Consider the following 18,410-nt stretch of genomic DNA (forward strand, 5'->3'; position numbering starts at 1 on the left):
AGAGGGGCAGCTAATCATCTTGGCTTATGAATATCAAATGCACGATGGTCGCCCAGTAGTTGTACCTGATTTTCTGCAAGGCAGACAGTGGTAAATAGATGCTAACCATAGCTGTTAACCACTTTACCAATGCTGAGGCTGACAGCAGCTAAGGTGTTAATAACACCTTGATAAAGCTTGACAGGTGTTTTCATTCCTGTGTTTATGTATTCCTGTTAAAACAAAAAGTTTAGGCCATTTTCAATGCAAGACAGTGCTTTGAAATTGTTCAAATGTAATTGTTGCTACAACCCTGCCTTTTCATGTTTTGCTTTTATCAGCTTTGCTCCAGTTTTATTGATTGTTTATCCAGTAGTCTGCTGCTCAATTGGAATAAACTAGTGCAGTGTAATGTGCTGTGTAAGAAAAGCAGCAAGCAAGTCTAGATCAGAGATGAACTAAGCTTAAGACTGATCTGCATCAATACACCACCTGCTACACCCTCTCCAGGCTCCATCTAAAAACACATTCACTGACCGGCATGATGCAACTTGACTTATAATGAGAAATCTTGCATCTCTGTGTTGGACAGCTAGTGGAAGAGCAATCCACAGTCTCCAGGCTGCAACACAAGCTACATGAAGCAGAGCATCAGAGGGATCTCCTGGACTCCAGAGTAGCTGAGCTGAACTGTGACATCCAGCAGAAAGACTGCAGGCGGCTTGCAGAGCAGGACGAGGTACATTCACACCACATGCTTGAGTAAAACAGTGTCTGATAAGGGATCATGGAGAGTAAAAGCTGTGTGTGTGTGGTAGGTGTCCAGTAGAGATGTGACCATACTGAGACTGATGACAGACCTGCAGGCCGCTCAGGAGAGTCTGACCGCTGCACAAGAGGAGGTGAGGAACGCCTGTCAATCATTTAGTCTGCTCACATTTTGATAGTTGTTAAAGGTCATAAATACAGTCAAATCAAAAAGTATTATTCAGACACCATATATATTTTTTTGTATTTTTTACTAGTGGGTGAGGACAACAAAATCAAGTGAACTGTGACATATTATACCCCCAAAAAATCTTCATACAGTGGAGTACCAGTAAAATTAATAGATATTTTGGACCAAAAATTATTTAGAAACTTTAAACTGACTAAGTGTTTTTAATTGCTAATGCAATTAAAAACCTTTTTACTCCACAGACTGAATAAAATGAAGCATTGCTTGGTAAATGGCTGACCTAAACTGGGTTATCTAATTTGTGTACTTAAATTTAACAGTTGACAGCTATTCAACCTAATCCATTACATACCTTTCTATTATTCTGACACAGTTTAACTCTGAGTTCTTGACATATTTTAGTACCATTTACTAAACTATAGTGAATAAACTGCGATAATGTGAGAAATGTTGCAGTTGTCTGAATAATTTTTGGTTTGATTGTATCTGTAAAATTTACACATACCTCATCACTGAAAAGTTTGGGGTCTGATTTTTTTTTTTTTTGTCAAATCTCTTATGCTCACCAAAGTTGTTTTTATGAATTATTATTACAATTAAAAGAACTTTATTCCTGTGACAAAGCTGAACTTTCAGCATTGTTACTCCAGTCTTCAGTATCATATGATCCTTTAGAAATCATTCTAATATGCTGATTTACTGTACTGCTCAAGAAAGGGGTTTGTATTATTATCAGTGTTGAAAACAGTTGTGGTGCTTTAAAATGTTTGTGGAAACAAAAATACAATCATTTTTTATCAATTTTTCTGGATTTTTTTAATAGACAATTAAGTAGCATTTATTTTAAATAGAAATTGTTTGTAACAGTGTAAAGGATTTTACTGCAACTTTTGTTCATGTTAATTCATTTCTATCCAAAAAAAGTGTCACCTTTAGGACTTCTTTAGTTGTTAAAAACTGAGCAAGTGGAAAGACTGAAATACACTGTTAAAAAAATCTGTAAAATATACGGTAAAAAACGGCAGCTGTGATTTAGGTTTTAACAGTTTTAACTTAAATTTACATTTAAATACCGTAATTTAACAGTAAAAGATTGTAAAAACTGCTACAGTAAAAACCTGTTAAATAGTAAAAGGGATGGTTCGGAGTAGATTTGACATCATTGCTATGCAGTCCGAAGCCCATGTAAATACCCCATCCAAAGTTTTTTTTTACCTTAGTCAAACATTGAGGGAGATATCAGAGTTTTTCGAATGGCTTGTTACTGCCGTACATGGTACATGTGATGTATCTTGTACATACACTGCCAACACACATTTATGTTCAAACATGTTCAAATTTTGCATAATAGGTGCCCTTTAAGGGTTTTGCAGCTTGGCCTCCATTACATATCTGTGGTAGAAACAGAAGCCATTCTTATACTGTTTCATTTTAGCTTGATCATATCAACATTTACTTGTTTATTTTAGTATTAAGATGTACATATATAACTCTTAGACTAGGAGATTGCATCTAAAGGCCCCTGCGGGCCCGAATGCGGGCAGGATCAAGGACGCGGGCTGTCCAGTCCATCCACTCTAACTCAAAAACTCAGAGGAATAAAGATGGACCTGACGCCCGGCCCGTCTCCTGCTCGCAGACAAACTTTTGCATAACCTGTCAATTGAAGTAGAAGCTGTTCTGGTTTATTTATACATCTCTGACTGGTCAGTTATTTGTTTGGCAGAGTGTCCTTGTATGTTATAAATGGGACAAACCTGTCACTTCAGTGCTGACTGGATGTTTTGAGTTCTTTGAGAGATTTTCTTTTTCATATTTATTAATTTATTTTGACTTTTTTCAGAGCGAGCGAGCAGTGAATAATGCATTGGATTCTGCTCCATGTACTGTTTTTATCATTAGCATTCAGCCCCAGTTATCTTCCGAACTTATGAGTGCCTGTGAAATGTTTGTGATGTTATTTATTTATGTTGCCCTCTCAATTATTCATTTGTTTATTTATTCATGGCAGAACTAACTGCAATTGGAAAATTCATTTTTGCTGAAGGGCACATCCATTCCTCCCCCACCACACCTCAATCCGCTCTCCCTCCTTCTTGCACATCAGGTTTGTTAGGAACTGCTTCATGTGGCATTTCCTAAGACTCAAGGGGAGATGTCATTTTAATCCAAGCAGACGGCCGAGGAGACGGGAGAGACAGACACAGAGAGAAAGAAAAAGAGAGTACTCCTTCTGAAAAAGCTTTGCAAGGGTGATGGTGCAGTATTATAGAGAGACATTTAATGAAAGACGGATGCATTTGATAGACCTTATATATCCACTGCTCCTTGTGTCTCTGTGCCACAGCCGTGCTTCATGCTGAATTCCCTGAATTTCCTGCTTTTTCGGCCCATTCCTTTTCTTCTCTGTTACCCAAATATACACACTATATGGACAGAAGTATTGGAACACGTCTTTTAATAACTGAATTCAGGTGTTTCAATTAGACCCATTGCCATAGGTGTAAAAAATCAAGCACCAAGCCATGCGGTCTGCATTTAAAAACATTTGTGGGAAAAAAAACAAAAGTTTTTCTGAAGAGTAAATTCAAGTGTGGTATTGTGATAGGATGTTTCCTTTACAAAAACTCAGTTCATGAAATCTCATCTCATCTAGTAGATATTCCATGGCCAACTGTAAGTCGTATTATTGGAAAGTGGAAGCATTTAGACACGTGATGGTATCAAATTCTCATGTTGCAATAATTGCTAAAGCTTTTATCTCAGTATACGGTTTTATCATGATGCTGAAATTTAGCTGCAAAAAAGTGTTGTCGTAATATAACAGATTTAATATTTTTTTTTTAATCAAATAAATGCAGTTTTGGTGAGCATATGAGACTTAAACAAAAAGCATGTAAAAAGTGAAAGTGAAGTGACGCGTGGCCAAGTATGGTGACCCATTCCTTAAAATTTGTGTTCTTCATTTAAACCATCCAAGTGCACATTATATTATATTTATTATATACAATTAATTCTGCCATTTGTTTGACTGTGGTGTGTTTAGCTGGCAGAGCAGATGCAGCAGGTCACGTCTAGGGAAGAGGAGGTTGTGGCCCTACAGAAGGAGATGAGCAGACTTCAGGAGATCCTGAAAAATAAAGAGGAGGTGATTGAGAAGAACAAATACAACACGACACAGCTCCAGCGAGAGACAGACTTCCTTTACAAACAGGTAAACACACACAAGGTGCAAACACACTAAAAATCACAAATTGGCCAGACTGGGTATTGAGACCTGCAAAGGATACGGAGTAAGCATGAGTTTGGTGGTGTTGTGGTGCTGCGCTTGTGTGTGTTTAGCTGAAGGGTGTTTGTGAGGTCTCCGGTGAGCGCACTTACGTGTAATATTTCCTGTCTGCTGCATCGACAATCCACACATAGGCATGGAATTCCAATTAACTCCCTTTAATTAGGCCCTCCCTTGCTCGTGGCAGAGTTCCTTCATTTATTTTAATCTTGTTTATGCACCTTGATTGTTTCACAATATAGATTTTTTTAATTAGGGAAGATTGATTAAATTGCATTGATTCTCTGTCCTTATTAAAATGAAACAGCCCCCCCACTCTACTCTCTCCAAACCAGTGTTATTTTTCATAATTAGTGCCTGTGCCTTCAGCCTGGTTTTAGGTGTCTATGTGCGTACGTGCGTGCGTGTGTGTGTGTGTGTGTGTGTGTGTGTGTGTGTGTGTGTGTGTGTGGTATGAAAATGAAGTTTAGCATACTTTATCACAGCATCTAAAAGTCTGTTGTTGTGGAAGCCACTTTATGAGTCAGTGGAAGTTCCAATAAACAGTTGTGTTCTATTTATTAGTCGCAGTTTCCCACAGAATAGGTCCTAAATACATAAAACAAAACAATACAATATGTTTTTGTTTGTTTTGTTTTTTTGTATTGTTTTTGTTCTGGTTTTAGAAGCCAAGCACCGAAGATACGAAGGCACCTATTGTATCTATTGATGTTCCTGTTGTTATTATTCTTCTGTTTCTGTTTCTTCCGCTCTCTCGAGTCTATGGAAGCCAATAGAACCACTTGCGGGAAAGTTGTGTAATTTGGCACACTGGTAAAAGACAGCATTTTCATTAACTATAGCAAGTTTGGAGTCTCTGTAGCGCCACCACCTGTCCAAAGTTTTACTCCTGTTTATGCTAATAAGTTTTGAACCTTAAGGTTTAGATGGAAAAAAAAATTTCCTCATGCCAAATGGACACAAAAATTAAATTCATAAGGTCAAGTTTTTTCGCTATTTTTTAAAAGTAAAAAAAAATAAATACTTTTTCGAACTTGTCCTAGACAGCAGATTATTTTAACCAAAATTGGCTCAGACCATCTTCAGACCATGCTAGCAAAAACTTATGGAATTCAGGTTGATTAGTCAAATCATTCTCGAATAACACACCAACAAATATAGCGAAGAGCATGCAAAAATGAATGCGAGGCCATATCTCTGCAACGGTTTGGCGTATTGAGACCAAACTTGATGTGTGTTATTAAAACCATTATCTGAGGTTACCTGCACAGTTTTGGCTCAGCGCCACCTAGTGGTCAAGAGATATGAAAAACATCTGAAATATATGAAAAATGGCTATTTTTACTTATAAATTCTGAATGGTTTGACCAAAAATCACTAAACTGGTCTCTTTAGATTCGCTGTAGCATGCAGAGTTTTGGGTGTCAGCCATTTTGAATTTTGTCGTAAAATGCTATATTTTATGAACGCAATGGTGTATCATTACGAAACTTGGTATGTGTTTTTGGCACCATGCTCTAACAGTACTCAAAAAAGTTTGGGGCAGTGCCACCTTTTTTGCTGGAAACATGCCAAACTGCGTCTGAGGCTGTATCTCTACAAATCTTTGACATATTGACACCAAGATCATCTTCAGACTGTGCTGACAAAAAGTTTTGGATTTGGTGTTGATAGATGAAACAGTTTTTGCATAGCAACGCAACAAAGTTGAGACATGATGCCAGACTATGTCTGAGGCTGTATCTCTGCAAAGCTTTGACATATTGACCAAACTTTGTGTGTGCCATTGTCACCTCATACACCACATCAATTTGATAACAGTGCCACATATTGGTCAAAAGTGATAATTAAATCATATTATTAGTGGATATATTTATGATTTTTTTTAGCCATTTTGACTAAAATTATCCTAAAGTGGCTTCAGTTACTCTTTGTTGCAGTTTTTCTGATGCTCCATGCCATACTTAGCTCCTCGTTTTGCCTCTGTTGTGCTTGACACCTTAACTGCTACTTGCAGCTATATTTTGTATTTTGTTGTTTTTGTTTTTAGGGGCCAAGCACCGGAGGTGCAAAGGCACCTATTGTATCCATTGGCATTCTTATTCTTCTTCTGTTTCTTCTGCTCTTGAGTCAGTGGCAGCCCATAGAACCGCTTGTGGGAAAGTTATGAAATTTGGCACACAGATAGGGGATAGTCTCAACATTAACCACAGCAAATTATGAGTCTCTAACTTAAACTCTGTAGCGCCACCACTTGTCCAAAATTTCGCTATTTTAAATTTTTCGAAAAACCTAATTTTTACGAACTCGTCCAAGACGGTTTGTCTGATTTTCACTAAAATTCGGCTCAGATCATCTTCAGACCATGCTGGAAAAAAGATCAAGTTGATTAGTCAAACCGTTCTCAAATAACATGCGAACGAATTCTACGAAAAATGAAAAACAAAAATTAATGTGAGGCTATATCTCCGCAACGGTTTGGTGTATTGAGACCAAACTCAGTGTTATAATAAGCATGATTTTGATTTTTCAAACTCCTTGACCGTTGGTCCGACCTATTGGTAAAAAGTGATGACCCATTAAATCATATTACTATTGGTTGTTTTTATGATTTTTGGACATTTTGTATAAAATCATATTTAAATGGCTTCAGTTACTCAATGCTTCAGTTGCTCTGATGCTTGTTGCCTTGCTTGCCTAGTGCTTGGCCCCCGAAATTGCTGCTTGCAGCTATATTTTTGTATTGTTTTTATTTTGTTTTGTTTTGCAACATTTAAGTTTGTAGATGGACCTCAAAGTGGACTCAAAACTCATAAAGTCGGGTGAATTCTGATCAATATCTGGTCAATGTTTTTATCATTCATCAGCTAGAATGAATATACGAGCATACTTTATAGTGACTGATTTTATTTACAAAATGTGAAAGTGTATTTTCTTTTGTGGTGGCATTAGATTATTGTAGTAGATTATTGTTATAGCAAATGCTGACTGCTTGTGTAGCACTTGAGGTCCTCCAGAAGATCCATTGCATCTCAACCTCCTGCTGTCTGCTTCACCTGATAAACACTTGATGCTGATCCATAGAATTTTTAATCATGAAGCTCAGCTCAGCCCTTTTTTAATTTTGATCGATGACTCTGTTTATCCTTTACATAACACTTTCCTGTCTCTCTTCTACCCTTCCACCCCCCGATCACCCCCCACCCCACCTCTCTCCGCACCCCTCCGCCTGGTATGAAAATGATATTAGAAACTAAATGAGATTTGAAATTGTGTGTTTGACAAGTGACTTGATGACAGGGTTTTATTGCAGGGCCTGATCCATGGAAATTTTATGCTAATAACGCTGCTGGCCAACCGATCTAGTACGAAATTAATCAGCGGCGGAAAAGAACGAGAGAGCTCCATAAAAAGTGTCTACCCTCTTCTCTCTCTCTCTCTCTCTGTCTGTCTGAGTCTCATCTGAAATAGCCACAGGCTGTTGTCTGTGTGATGAGTTTGCCACTGAAATAGGGACTTAGAAAATTAGACTGAGCTTAGCACTGATTCATGCTACAACGCCGCCACGCGACACATTGCTGTCAACTCCTTTCAAAGACTCAACAAGCGGTGCTCAGTCATTTTTTGTTTATGTTGCTTTGGCCCTTATGTCATTTTGGGCTTATACTGATACCTAGAGGTGTGGGTGCTATATCATGTGAAAGTTTTAAGTTACTGATTACTTTGATGCAGCATTTATAGTCAGCTGTTGTTGATTTATTCTGTGGGAAAAGGTGTCCAAACGAGGAAGTACAGAGATATAGTCATTAGTATTAGTGGGGAATAGTGTCTCATGTGAACATGTCACCCCAGATTAAAATAAAACATTTTATTAGGCTACTGATACAAATAGAGTCTTCATCTGATTTTGCAAAACTCCTATTAATATCTACATTTTTAAGCTTTTCTAAAGTCAACTATACAGAAATAGAGAAATCTGTAGTCAAACATGAAGAGTACTTTTTAAAATAATATAATATAATACTGTATAATAATATTATTACATTAATAATAATAATCACATCGATGAATGTATTATTTTTATTATTATTATTCATAAATGTAGACTTATATAAAAATAATTGTAATAATAATAATAATAATAATAATAATGGCACATTATTCATATTATTATTGTTGTATGAACTATTAATAACAATTAAATATAATACTAATAATGATAACAAGTACATTATTATTATACATTAAAAAATAGACATTTTTATAACAACAACAACAATAATAATTATTATAATGGATAATTAGTGTTATTAATGATATTATTAGTATATTATTATTGTTGTTGTTCTTGTTGTTATTATTATTCATGAAAAGTAGACTATTATATTTATATAATAATAGTAATAACAATTTTTTGTAATTTTGTTAATGTTGTATAAGTCATTAATAATTAAATATAATTAGAATAATAATTATTACTATTAATATTAATATTATTATTCTTGAAAAGCAGGCTCTTTATATAACAACAATAATAATAATAATAAAAATAATAATGCATTATTAGTATTATTAATGTAGTATTATTAGTATTATAACATTATTATTATTATTTTTATTATTTTTATTATTCATGAAAGTAGGCTCTTTATATAATAATAATAATAATTATAATGCATTATTATTATTATATGAATACATTTATAGGCATATAGACTAATAGTAATTAATTATAGTAATTATAGTAATTATAACAATGTATTATTATTATTATTGTTGTTGTTGTTAATATTGTTGTTGTTCATGAAGTCTTTAAATACCAATAGTAATATTAAAATATTGTATTATTTTTATTATTATCATCATGATCATCATAATCATTATTGTTGTTGTTTCTCTTAATATATAAGAAAAGCAAGAAGAAGAAGAAGAAGAATATTATATTATTTATTTTTATTTTGTATTTATTTTTCATTGAATATTGTGTGATTTTTTTTACTTATTATTTATGATAATTCTCATTTATTTAGAATATTGTTCAGTTTGATCCTGAGTATATTTTAAGCTATGGTTATAATAGATAATCTTTTTAGATGTCTACTATTTTGATTCCTGTTTATGCATCGGTATTGTTTATTTATTTATTTATCATGATTAAGCGCATATATTTGGAATTATGTTCAAACTGATCCTAAAGTATAAGCTAAGTTAATAATAAATAAGAATCACCTTTTAAACTATACTGTTTCTGCAATTTTGAGTCCTGTTTATGCATCTATATCCCATGTCTGCGACTCATTTGAAAAGTCTGCATCAATGTGATTTTTTCTGTGCCACAGCTGCAGTGTAAATCAATTTAGTTGGCCAATCAGACAGCCTCAAAGTATCAAATGTCCACATTTTTCTTGTGGTTGTCAAGCCTCGCCTTGCCTTCACCACCTTTTACTAGTTTACACCAACTTAAGGAACATTCATATTCTCTTGTTTCCTCTGCTTGCTTGCTTCATTTATCCCATTCATCTGTCAGCGGTTTTCCCACATGCATGTCCGTGCCGCTCCTTCCGGCTCGATTCCAAGGAAACAGAAGCGTAGGTGAATCACTAATGGAGTCATTATCAGGTTCCACTCTTTTAAAAAAACACAATTAGCGCTGTAGTCTTAATGATGCTTGCAAGGGAAGTAAGGTGCACTGAGGAGACTCCATCCAGAGCCTTTACCAGGCCCAATAAATCACGCAAGTTAACTCACAGAACTAATATACCGCATGTGTGTGCGTGCACTAGTCTGTGTGATTTATTATTTTCACCCTGCAAGACATCTGTTACAGTGCTCCTTATTTTTGTAATGCATCATCAGCCAGGGGAAAAAATAATATTATCCAATCTGGGATCGGCTCTCTCTGGAGTCTAATAATCTAATGTAGAGCTGCTATCAGTGAGGCACCACAGACACGCTTCAGGGAGCAAACAGGCTTCGCCGATTTCTGTCTGAGAATCACTAGCATTCATTATATATGCCAGTGTGTGACTGCAGATCTAAGTCTGTAAATATAGGGTAATAATAGGATGCTTCTGACTCTAAATTCTGGGTAAATGAGCCGCATTTGAAGTGTACTAATTAAGAGTGCTGCTGTACTGAATATCAGCACATCTGTGATTTGAGTACACAGGTAGTTATTGTTTAAGTGTGCTCTTATACAAGAAATTAGAAGTAACTTACCAACAACATTTGGCAAGTTTGTATATTTGGTCAAGTTTGTAAATTTGAAAATAAGTTTCAAAAGAAGCCAAAGCATCAAGCTTTGCATGTCACCGAGCCCCACCAGGATTTTGTGCGACCTTGTTTCTGATTTTTACAGCTTCTTAAAGCATATAGCAATGATGTTTGTGGCATTATTTTTTGAATTTGCAGTGAAAACCCACCAATTATAATGATGAACTTATCAGTATACACTACAAGTTAAAAGATTTTGAACAGTACGATTTTAAATGCTTTTTTAATGAAGTCTCTTCTGCTCACCAAGCCTGCATTTATTTGATCCAAAGTACAGTAAAAACAGTAAAATTTTGAAATATTTTTACTATTTAAAATAACTGTTTTTATTTGAATATATTTAAAAATGTAATTTATTTACATTAATAAGCTGAATTTTATTAAATAATAAAATAAATTAACAATTATTATTATTATTATTATTATTATTATTATTATTATTACCAATATTTAAAACAGAATTTTTTTTTCAGGAATCCAAAGATCCAAAGACCAGCATTTATCTGAAATAAAAAGCTTTTGTAACATTATACACTATAACATTAAATATATATATATATATATATATATATATATTTTTTTTTTTTTTTTTTTTTTTTTGTTAAAGAAAGAAAGAAATTAAAATTAGAATTTCATTTAGCAAGGATGCTTTAAATTTAAAGTGATGATAAAGACATACAGAAGATTTCTATTTCAGATAAATGCTTTTCTTCTAAACTTCCTATTCATCTACTCAGCTGTTTTCAGCATAATACATACATTTAACTCACCTTGGCGATCATCGATAATTTGTGAAATGTAATCTTCAGAAAATAAATAACCATTTTCATACTGCACATTATAATGTTTTAATGCCTAAATGCATTTATTTATTTTATTATGTCTATAGTTTTTATTCAAATTTTTTTTTTTTTTTTTTTTTTAAATATACAAAGTCTCTTATGCTTATCAAAGTTCCATTTTTTTTATCAAAAATAAGGAAAAAGGTAATATTATGGAATATTATTGCAAATAAAATAACAATTTGTCTATTTTGCTAATTTATTATGAAAAAGTTTAAGGGAAAAAGTTGTGTTGCTTAAATTATCTTTTTTTTGGTACCTGTGATAGTTTTTTCAGGGTTCTTTAATGAATAAAACTTTTAAAAGAGCAGCACATGTTCAAAATAGAAATCTTTACTAACAATATAAGTCTGTATTCTGTCAAAGTTTACGTAGTTGCTGCAAGGAGAACACAGGAGGCAAGAAGTACTCTTGAAAAGTCTTTAATCAATGAAAACGCTGGAGGAATCCAACAACTAGTAACATAGTAGACCAGATGAGGAACAAAGAAACAGACAGAAACTAATATACAGGGGATAATTACAAGCACAGGTGAACGTAATCATAATCAAACTAAACAAGAACAGGAAAATGACTAAATATGGAAAACCAGGTTATATGGTTTTTGTTTACACTTATGGTGTCCAAAAAAGCTATCAGAATATGCTTGATAGCTTGTTTTCACATTATCAAGCAAACTAGGTGTTGAAACATTTTGTTTATCACTGTTTTGTTGTTTGTTGTGTGTCAGTGTGAAGTCCAAAAGGAGGAGCTGTGTGATCTGCGTGAGGAGGTGCAGTGCTGGCAGCAGGAGGCGCAGGAACAGAAGGAGAGCCGGGTGAAGGAGGTGCAGGCCCTTAAGGAAGAGCTGCAGCAGCACAGAGGTAACCTGGAGAGTCTGTGCCGAGAGCTGGAGACGGCCCACAGACAGCAGAGAGACACTGAGGACGAGGTGAGACAGCTCAGCAGACTTCACTTTTTACTATATCACAACTTCTGTTTCTAAATATAAGTGTTTGTGTGTGTCAGGCCTCCTGCAGGGCGGCAGCTCTCTGCAGTCAGGATGCAGAGTTGATTGAGCTGAAGGCAGGTCTACTGGAGGCTGAGAAACTGGCCACAGACGCAGAGGCCCGACTGCAACCTCTTAGCGAATCCCTCGAGCTCTGCAAACACAAGTACCAGGCCTGCCTCAGCAAGATCGCACAACTAGAAAACACACTGCATAGCCGCGAGGAGGACCTGAAAGAGGCCCACAGTCAGGTTAGTACTTAAAGTAATATTGGTTACCTTTAGAATTAGCCTGCATTGCAACTAGGGATGCATAGTGCACTGGATTTGAGTATATTTCATGTAATATTTATCCGTATTCTTTCCAAATTTGCAACAGAGTATATTTTTTCTGTTAAAAGTTGTTCAGGAAAATATTTACCATCTTTTTAATAATCAGCCATAGCATTGAAAAATAAATATTTGGAAAGTGTATCCCAGTAAAGTGCTATGTAGTTGTACTTCTACTCAAAATCAATACCTTCCAGTGTGCAAGAAATTAGACTTTTTTTTTTTTTTTTAGAAATTCATATTGTTATTCAGCATTAAATAGATCTACAATGGTGTTTTAGTGCCACGTTAAAAAATACAAAAATCTAAGATTACGAGATTAAAGTCGTAATATTTAGAGAATTAAACTGAAATTACAAGAATAAAGTCTAAACATTTGGAGAATAAAGTCTAAATATTTGGAGAATAAATTCTAAATGTTTGGAGAATTAAGTCAAAATGTTTCAAGAATAAAGTTGAAATGTTTTGAGAATAAAGTCGAAATGTTTTGAGAATAAAGTCGAAATGTTTCAAGAATAAAGTCGAAATGTTTCGAGAATAAAGTCAATGTTTCAAGAATAAAGTCGAAATGTTTTGAGAATAAAGTCGAAATGTTTTTTAGAATAAAGTTTAAATGTTTTTTAGAATAAAGTCGAAATGTTTTTTAGAATAAAGTTTAAATGTTTTGAGAATAAAGTCGAAATGTTTTGAGAATAAAGTCGAAATGTTTCAAGAATAAAGTCGAAATGTTTCGAGAATAAAGTCAATGTTTCAAGAATAAAGTCGAAATGTTTTGAGAATAAAGTCGAAATGTTTTTTAGAATAAAGTTTAAATGTTTTTTAGAATAAAGTCGAAATGTTTTTTAGAATAAAGTCGAAATGTTTCGAGAATAAAGTCAAAATTACGATAATTAATTTGTAGCAATTAAATATGTCTATTACAAACAATATGTCTATTACAATAATGTGTTTTTCACGCTCTTTAATGTGGCGTGACAGACAATGTAAGCATCCTTTTTTCGATTACAGTGAGACATTAGTTTTGTTAAATTAGGCTATAATTTTTTTTTTCATTCCTTCTGATGTTCCTTTACGTTTATATCGTGCTATACATTTATAATTTGTATTTCATGAAAAAACAATATAACTTATGTTAACATGTTGGAGTCCACTTTAGCCTTTAGAATGTTTTATTGTTGTTTTTAATTAAATACATGTGAAGAATACACAGTCAAATATTTTAAAAAATACAATTTTTGAAAGCTAAAAAGAACATTGTACAATCATTGTATAATTGTAGTGAAAAACATAAACTGACATTCACAGAATTTCACCAATTTTTTTTTAACAGTGCAGCAAATACAAAACAGTCATGTATTTAGTTTATAAAAATGGATACCCTTAGCTAAACTGAAAATATAAAGATGTATTTTAAGGGGATAGTTTACCCAAAAATAAAAATTTTGTCAATAATTACTTACCCTCATGACATTCCAAACCCGTAATACCTTAATTCATCTTTGGAACCTAAATTTAAAGATAAAATTAAGATATTTTTTTTTATGAAATCTGAGAGCTTTTTGACCCTCCATAGACAGCAATACAACTGACAAGTTCAAGGAACAGAAATGTAGTAAGGACATCGCTAAAATAGTTTCAGCCAGCATGAGAGTGAGTAATTACTGACAGAATTTTCATTTCTGGGTGAACTTTCTCTTAAAAGAGTAGACATCAGTGGTGGTGCTGATATGCTTTTGGCTGATGTTGTTTGTGTCTCCTCAGGTGGCACAGAGAGAAGAACAGGTCCTCCGTCTGAGGGCTCAGGTTGTATCTCTGCAGGGGGATCTGCAGGTACACTGCGCCCAGCTGGAGAGTGGAGACGATGCCCTCACCACACTGAGCCAGCAGCTCCGAGACACGCTGGGAGAGCTGGAGCACAGCCGTAAACACGGCCAGGAGTGTGAGCTGCTCATCAGCACTCTCAGAGACACCGCTGCTACCCATCGCCGTCAGGTAACCCGACCCGAAACTAACGACCGCTAACTAACATTGTGACCCCAATGGGATCAAACACCTTGATCATTCCTGTCAAACAAACTGAGCCCTAACCCTACCTCTACTCCTAACCATTAAGAATCACTAAACTCAAAGGGAATTAAAGGAATCTGATTAGGTCGATGATGAACAAGGTCTTCAATGAAAACATCTTTATTATCGATATTCTCAAACAATATTATCATCAATATTTAAATCAATCAATCAATTTGTAGTGTATATATTGAAGATGTTGCCATATTTTGCCTTTTTTCGTTTTTATTAAAGAGAATAAAATATGATATCATTATTATATTAAGACAGTTGTATCACTCTGACTTTAGTATATGCTTAATTTTTTAAAGTATTTCATGAATGAATAGTGTTTCATATATATATATATTTATTTCCTATTTACAGTACCTATTTTTTAAAGAAAAAAGTTAAAAGGTATTTTTACCACACAATAGCATTTATTTGTTATTTTTTTATAAATTTCATTAAGTGTTATCTTGTCATAAAAACTTTAATTCTTTTTTTTTTTCAAATATTAAAAAGCTGTAACACATATTTGTTAAAATATATTTCTTGATAGCTTCATACTATTAATTTCTTACTTTATTTTTATTATTATTATTATTATTATGATATCAGGGCAGTTATATCACCCTGGCATTTTGCTTAATGTCTCCCCCCAGAAATATCAAAATCAATTTTAAATATAGCTGCAAGCAGCGTTTACTGGGGTTCAAGCACTTTAAGGCATTTAAGCAAATATGGAAAAAGACATTACATATTGTTTAGCAAGCCTGTAACCACCTAAGTCAATGATTAAGAAATTAGCTTTTTGGGCAAATACAGGTATTTTGCCATAGAAATATTATGTTTTTTTGTTTTTTTTTTACGTTTATGACTGTTATAGCACCAGCTGTAGTCCCATCTCCTTAAAACTTTGCATGCTGGTTTAGAATCACCTGCTTACCAGGTTTCATGAAGTTTTGAGTTTTCCTTTAAGCTTTATAGTATTTTGGGTAAATTTGCACAGGCCTCTTTTCTAAACTACCCCGTTATAGCTTCCCAAATGGTAAATGAAAAAAAAAAAGTTGAGTCCAGAGAATTGTACTGCAATGTCCTTTTTTTGCAAACAACCTAGGACTAGTTCGCAAAAGTAGGTTTTTTACATCTTCTCAGTCATTTAACAAACTATTTGTGACCCTGGACCACAAAACCAGTCTTAAGTCGCTGGGGTATATTTGTAGCAATAGCCAAAAATACATTGCATGGGTCAAAATTTTTGATTTTTCTTTTATGCCAAAAATCATTAGGAAATTAAGTAAAGATCATGTTCCATGAAGATTTTTTGTAAAATTCCTACTGTAAATATATCAAAATGTATTTTTTGATTTGTAAAATGCATTGTTAAGAACCTAATTTGGACAACTTTAAAGGTGATTTTCTCAGTATTTTGATTTTTTTGCACCCTCAGATTCCTGATTTTCAAATAGATGTATCTCGGTCAAATATTGTTCTATCCTAACAAACTATGCATCAATAGAAAGCTTATTTATTGAGCTTTCATATGATGTATAAATCTCAGTTTTGTAAAATTTTACCTTATGACTGGTTTTGTGGTCCAGGGTCACATTTGATTGACAGCAGTGGTTCTAGAGGCAAAGATGTCCAGAATGAGGAGTTCTATCATCATGATAAAAATATTGTGTGTATTTGCGTAAAACAGCACAATGTACAATCGGTTACGCCCTTGAAAAATGTGATAACGCCCCCCACCCCCCTCCCCCAGTGGCCAATTTCTTTCAAATTTCTTACAGACTTTTGAGGCCATGAGTCAAACAGACCCACTGAGTTTTGTTCTAAATAGGTGCTCAAACTTCTCATTTTTGAGATACGCAATTGTCTTTATAGACACTTGTGGCACTTTGGACCAAGACCATGTTGATAGGACAAATTGTTGTGTAGCCATTTAATGTTTTTTTTCCTCTTATAGCGGCACCAAGTAACCAAGCTCTGCGATTTTTGTCCTGTGACCTCAGATTGAGCTTTTAAATAAGTGTTTTGAGTTTGACAAAGATATCTAATTCCATTCAGGAGTTATAGGCATTTTACAAAAAGTGGCCCTGCCCCTTTCCAATGTTTTGGCATCCCTTTGCAACGGTGAGTCAAATGTTAAACTTTTTTAATCTAATTTTTGATATTCACTCGCCAGAGAATCTTTCTGCACTGGTTTGATCATGTAAAAAACCTAGGACTAGTTCACAAAAGGGTCCTCATAAAAGAGGTACATTCTAGTCATTATATGTATGAATTGTATTTTTTATGTGTTTTTAGAGGGAAAAAAGTTATTAGATTCTTCAAAACAATGAACATCATGTCATTGACCCAGGAATATTACTGTTGTTCCAGGAAAGTTGTCATACTTTTGCAAAACATTTGTATATTCACATCTGTGAACTATTAAATTGACTATGAGAAAGGCTGTGGATGTGAACTGTGAATGCCCCATAATGCAACAGCCTTAACATGCTCATCTCCTCCCTTGAGTTGAATTCTGTTGGGTTCAGATTGCATATCAAGCCAATTGAAACCTAGTTACCACATGTACAGGTGGAAAGTGGCTTGTTAGTGCAGCCTGAGGTGTGAACACAATGGGGAAGGAAATCTACGCCATTCTCTGGGTGCAAAAGCCAATCTGAGCTTCAGATACGTTTGAGTGTTTTTTACTGGATTGTATCGATCCAGGTCAAAACCCTCACGCTTCTCACTATGTGAGGAGAGAGCATTTTCAGGTGTTTCATTTCCCACAGTGTCGGCGAGAGAGCTGTGATTGGCTCTCTTGAGGAATTCTGGGAGTTGAAGTTGCTATTGATTTGTAGTTGTTGGGTATAGGATTACGTGTGTGGCCCTTTCAGACACAGCGACTGGTGTTTAAATGGACCTGAAGTTGTTTTGATTTGCGTGTACATTCACCGGGAGGGAGGCTGGGTGGCGTAAAGTGGAAAAGCATGCTGGGTCTACGTTGTCTGGTTGAAATAATGGGCATTGCTCTCAGCGGTGGAGGGACAGGTCTTGTCTACAGCCCAGCGGTGCAGTCACCTTTGTCGGATACTGTGCACACCAGGTGCAAGGACCTTCCTGCTCTACCTTCCTGTGCCTTTTTCTCCTTCAGCACCTCTGGCTTCTCCTCTCAGATGCCCAGCGTCCCATTAGCAATCCCTAAACATCACACTCATACGCGCTGTATTGATCCGACTGTTTTCAGTTAGGACCTCAGAACACACACGTCCTTCAGCCGTTCGCCCATGTCTCCTTGCCGTACGTGTAATTGCTCCAGCTCACTCGGTACCTGCTGGGCTGTCGGCATTGCAGCACGTAACCTTCAACAGAGTGAGAAGGAAAGTTTCCTTTATCTGTGATTGTGATGTAAAACAATCACGTCAGTCAAACGCCTCGCTGTCTTCATTCTCAGTGGAAGCTGTCGAACGTAATATACTTGTAGACAGACTGCTGTGTAGGACTCTCTGAGATGATCCTCAGTTGGTCCAGGGGCCTTCTAACTGGTTTAATACAACTTCTGTAAGAGTTAGACATGAAGGTCTCATGTCAGTTTAAACCTGTATTAATATTAATCTTCTGTGGAACACGAGTGTTGATTGTGCAGGTTTTTTTCTTTTTCATTGAATTATAAACTGGGACTACCTGGTTAAAAAAAAAAAACATATGC

General features: G+C 34.9%; 1 protein-coding gene across 1 annotated transcript in view; it reads left to right on the forward strand.

Annotated features, from left to right (window-relative positions):
• Window positions 1-18,410, forward strand: part of pmfbp1 (polyamine modulated factor 1 binding protein 1) — a 210,144-nt gene that overhangs the window by 150,294 nt on the left and 41,440 nt on the right. Inside the window, exons 9-12 of the mRNA XM_073835679.1 lie at window positions 572-718; window positions 3,984-4,151; window positions 12,350-12,580; window positions 14,420-14,650. Coding sequence (XP_073691780.1) covers window positions 572-718; window positions 3,984-4,151; window positions 12,350-12,580; window positions 14,420-14,650 — 777 coding nt within the window. The remainder of the gene's footprint in view (window positions 1-571; window positions 719-3,983; window positions 4,152-12,349; window positions 12,581-14,419; window positions 14,651-18,410) is intronic.

This window comes from Garra rufa, chromosome 3 (genome assembly GCF_049309525.1).
Source record: "Garra rufa chromosome 3, GarRuf1.0, whole genome shotgun sequence".
In the NCBI taxonomy this organism is placed as follows: Eukaryota; Metazoa; Chordata; class Actinopteri; order Cypriniformes; family Cyprinidae; genus Garra; species Garra rufa.